At 53.4% G+C, this 3,981-nt stretch overlaps 1 protein-coding gene across 1 annotated transcript; it reads left to right on the top strand.

The window, feature by feature from the left end:
- The first annotated feature begins 113 nt into the window (after window positions 1-113).
- On the top strand, window positions 114-3,930 carry CDC37 (cell division cycle 37). Its single transcript, XM_014311550.2, has 7 exons — window positions 114-428; window positions 852-957; window positions 1,278-1,393; window positions 1,851-1,973; window positions 2,978-3,160; window positions 3,551-3,622; window positions 3,707-3,930. Exons 1-7 carry the CDS (start codon window positions 162-164, stop codon window positions 3,863-3,865), a joined length of 1,026 nt encoding a protein of 341 aa, XP_014167025.1. The 5' UTR covers window positions 114-161; the 3' UTR covers window positions 3,866-3,930.
- The last annotated feature ends 51 nt before the right edge of the window (window positions 3,931-3,981 follow it).

The raw sequence follows: 3,981 nt of genomic DNA on the forward strand, positions 1-3,981 counted from the left end.
CCCTGTTCCCCAGTGATGGGGCAGCGACCCCTCCAAGGCCTCCCCCCAAACTCTGGGGGTCTGGGAAGCACCAGAAGCCCAGAGCCCCCCCAAACCCCCCAGGAGAGGCAGAACGGGGGGTCTGGAGCTGTGTGGGCGCCCCCCAGGCCCGCGTGGAGCGCATGGAGCAGTTCCAGAAGGAGAAGGAGGAGCTGGACAAGGGCTGCCGCGAGTGCAAGCGCAAACTGGCCGAGTGCCTGAAGAAGATGAAGGAGCTGGAGCTGGCCGAGCCCGAGAGCGGCCGGGGCGAGCTGGAGAAGCTCCAGGCCGAGGCGCAGCAGCTGAGGAACGAGGAGAGGAGCTGGGAGAACAAGCTGGAGGAGCTGAGGAAGAAGGAGAAGAACATGCCCTGGAACGTGGACACGCTCAGCAAGGATGGGTTCAGCAAGGTGGGGTTTGGGGAGGAAACACCCTGAAAAACGGGCAGTAAAGCTGTGAAAAAACCCCAAAACAGACACTGAATCTGTGAGGGGTCATCTCAGAAACTGACCCCAAATCTGTGAGGGGTCATCTCAAAAACTGACCCCAAATCTGTGAGGGGTCCCCTAAAAAACTGATCTCAAATCTGTGAAAAAACCCCAAAAAACCGACACCAAATCCATGAGAGCCTCCGAGAAAACCGACCCCAAATCTGTGAAAAACCCCCCAAAAAACCAACCCCAAATCTGTGAGGGGCCTGCCAGAAAACTGACCCCAAATCCGTGAGGGTTCCCCAAAAACCGACCCCAAATCCGTGAGGGTTCCCCAAAAACCGACCCCAAATCCGTGAGGTTTCCCCCTAAATCATTCCCTGTTTTCCTTCGGGTCCCCAGAGCGTTTTCAACGTGAAGCCCGAGGAGAAGGAGGAGACGGAGGAGCAGAAGGAGAAGAAACACAAAACCTTCGTGGAGAGATACGAGAAGCAGATCAAACACTTTGGTGAGAGTTTGGGAGGATTTGGGGGATTTGGGGAGCAGCTTTTTGGGGTTCCCTGAGCTTGGGAACACCCCCTGTGCTGGGAGCAGCCCGGAATCCTCTCACTCTGCTAAAAAATCAAAGATTTTGTGTGATTTTCCCATTTTTTTCCCCTGCTGAAGCAGAGTTTTGGGGCAGTTCAGTTAAATTTCAGAACAGGGTGCTCTCCCTTGTGCCCACCCTGCTCCTAACGAGGTTCAGAGTGGGTTCCCTCATTAAGGGATCCCCTAACGAGGTCCAGGTTTGGTTTTTCTCATTAAGAACCCCCTCGTGTGCCGCTGCAGGGATGCTGAGGCGCTGGGATGACAGCCAGAAGTACCTGTCAGACAACCCTCACCTGGTCTGCGAGGAGACAGCCAACTACCTGGTCATCTGGTGCATCGACCTGGAGGTGGAGGAGGTGAGGCTGAAATTGGGCTAAAATCCCCCTTTTCCAGGCTGGAATTGCCTTCTTGTCACCTCGCTGGGTTTTATCCCATTTTCCCTGCCAGAAAAACGAGAGGTTTGGGAATTAGAAAGCAGGAGAGGTGGAAAAAGATAATTAAAATCATTCTGTTAAGGCACCCGCACCTTTTCTGGGAGAGGGTTTCACCCCCAGACCCCTCTCCTGCAGCTCCAGGGTTTTCCTGGGGTGAGGAGCCCAGAAAAAAATCAAAATCAGGGAATTTGGGATTAATTTGGGATCCAAAACCTCCTAAAGATCATCAAATCCAGCCCAGTCTCGTCCTAATGCCCTTAAGAGCCCCTGCAGGGATTCCCTGACCCAAATCCCCTTTCCCCACCCAGAAGGGTTTGATGGAGTGGGGATTTTGGGGCGTTTTGGGGCAGTTTTGGGATTTTGAGCCGTTTTTCCCCAGAAACACGCGCTGATGGAGCAGGTGGCCCACCAGACCATTGTCATGCAGTTCATCCTGGAGCTGGCCAAGAGCCTCAAGGTGGATCCCAGGGCTTGCTTCAGGCAGTTCTTCACCAAAATTAAGGTAAAAATTTAATTGAGGGGTGGATTTTGGGGGTGGATTTGGGGTGAATTTTGGGTGAATTTTGGGTGAATTTGAGATAGATTCGGAATAGATTTGGGGTGGATTTTGAGGGTGAATTTGGGGTGGATTTTGGAGCGGATATAGGGTGGATTTCGGTTGAATTTTGAGCTGGATTTGTGCTGAATTTTGGGTGGATTAGGGCTGGATTTTGAACTGGATTTGAGGTGAATTTTGGGGTGGATTTGTGGTCAATTCAGGGTGAATTTGAGGTGAATTTTGGGATGAACTTTGGGGCGGATTTCGGGTGAATTTGTGGTGAATTTGAGGTAGATTCGGAATAGATTTGGAGTGGATTTTGAGGGTGATTTTGGGGTGGATTTTGGAGCAGATATAGGGTGGATTTCGGTTGAATTTTGAGCTGGATTTGTGGTGAATTTGAGGTAGATTCGGAATAGATTTGGAGTGGATTTTGAGGGTGAATTTGGGGTGGATTTTGAGGGTGAATTTGGGGTGGATTTTGAGGGTGAATTTGGGGTGGATTTTGAGGGTGAATTTGGGGTGGATTTTGAGGGTGAATTTGGGGTGGATTTTGAGGGTGAATTTGGGGTGGATTTTGAGGGTGAATTTGGGGTGGATTTTGAGGGTGAATTTGGGGTGGATTTTGAGGGTGAATTTGGGGTGGATTTTGAGGGTGAATTTGGGGTGGATTTTGAGGGTGAATTTGGGGTGGATTTTGAGGGTGAATTTGGGGTGGATTTTGAGGGTGAATTTGGGGTGGATTTTGAGGGTGAATTTGGGGTGGATTTTGAGGGTGAATTTGGGGTGGATTTTGAGGGTGAATTTGGGGTGGATTTTGAGGGTGAATTTGGGGTGGATTTTGAGGGTGAATTTGGGGTGGATTTTGGAGCAGATATAGGGTGGATTTCGGTTGAATTTTGAGCTGGATTTGTGCTGAATTTTGGGTGAATTTGAGCTGAGTTTGGAGCTGCACCCCCTTTCCCCAGACAGCAGACCAGCAGTACCTGGAGGGCTTCACGGAGGAGCTGGAGGCGTTCAAGGAGCGCGTGCGGGGCCGGGCGCGGGCGCGCCTGGAGAAGGCTCTGCGCGAGTACGAGGAGGAGGAGGGCCAGAAGCGCCTGGGGCCCGGCGGGCTCGACCCCGTCGAGGTCTACGAGTCCCTGCCCGCCGTGGGTTTGGGGCTAAAAACCCGGGTTTGGGGTCTTTTGGGGCCCTGGGAGTTTGGGGCTAAAAACCTGGGTTTGGGGCATTTTGGGGCCCTGGGAATTTGGGGCTAAAAACCCCCAGTTTGGGGCATTTCGGGGGCTCCCCCAAGTGGCTCCCAGCTCTGAGGGGGTTTTGGGGTTAAATCCTGAGGTTTTGGGTGTTGGGGGATCCTGGTGTGGTTGGGTTGATCCCAGTCGCTCCCAGTTTGATCCCAGTCACTCTCAGTACATCCCAGTCACTCCCAGTTTGATCCCAGTCGCTCCCAGTACATCCCAGTCGCTCCCAGTTTGATCCCAGTCCCTCCCAGTTTGATCTCAGTCGCTCCCAGCACTGACCAGTCCCTGGCCCAGCAGGAGCTGCAGAAATGCTTCGATGTCAAAGACATTCAGATGCTGCAGGACACAATCAGCAAAATGGACCCAACCGTGAGTTTCTCACCCCAGAAATCCCTCGGGGATGTCCCCAGACCCCCCGGGCTGTCCCCAAATGCCCTTTTCCCCCGTTTCCAGGAGGCCAAGTACCACATGCAGCGCTGCATCGACTCGGGGCTCTGGGTGCCCAACGCCAAGGGCGGCGACGGCGCCGAGAGGGGCGCGGGGGAGGCGGCGCCCTACGAGGAGATCAAGAAGGAGAACGGAGGAGGAGCCGAGCAGGAGGCCAAGCCCTGAGCGGGGCCACGCCCGCGGAAAAAAAGGCAGAAAAGGTCAAAAAAAACACGAAAAAAATACAAAAACCGACTCGTCCCCCGTCGGAAAAGCAGCAGAAGCAGGCGGGGAGGGGTCGT

This window comes from Geospiza fortis, unplaced genomic scaffold (assembly GCF_000277835.1).
Source record: "Geospiza fortis unplaced genomic scaffold, GeoFor_1.0 scaffold2211, whole genome shotgun sequence".
Lineage (NCBI taxonomy): Eukaryota > Metazoa > Chordata > Aves > Passeriformes > Thraupidae > Geospiza > Geospiza fortis.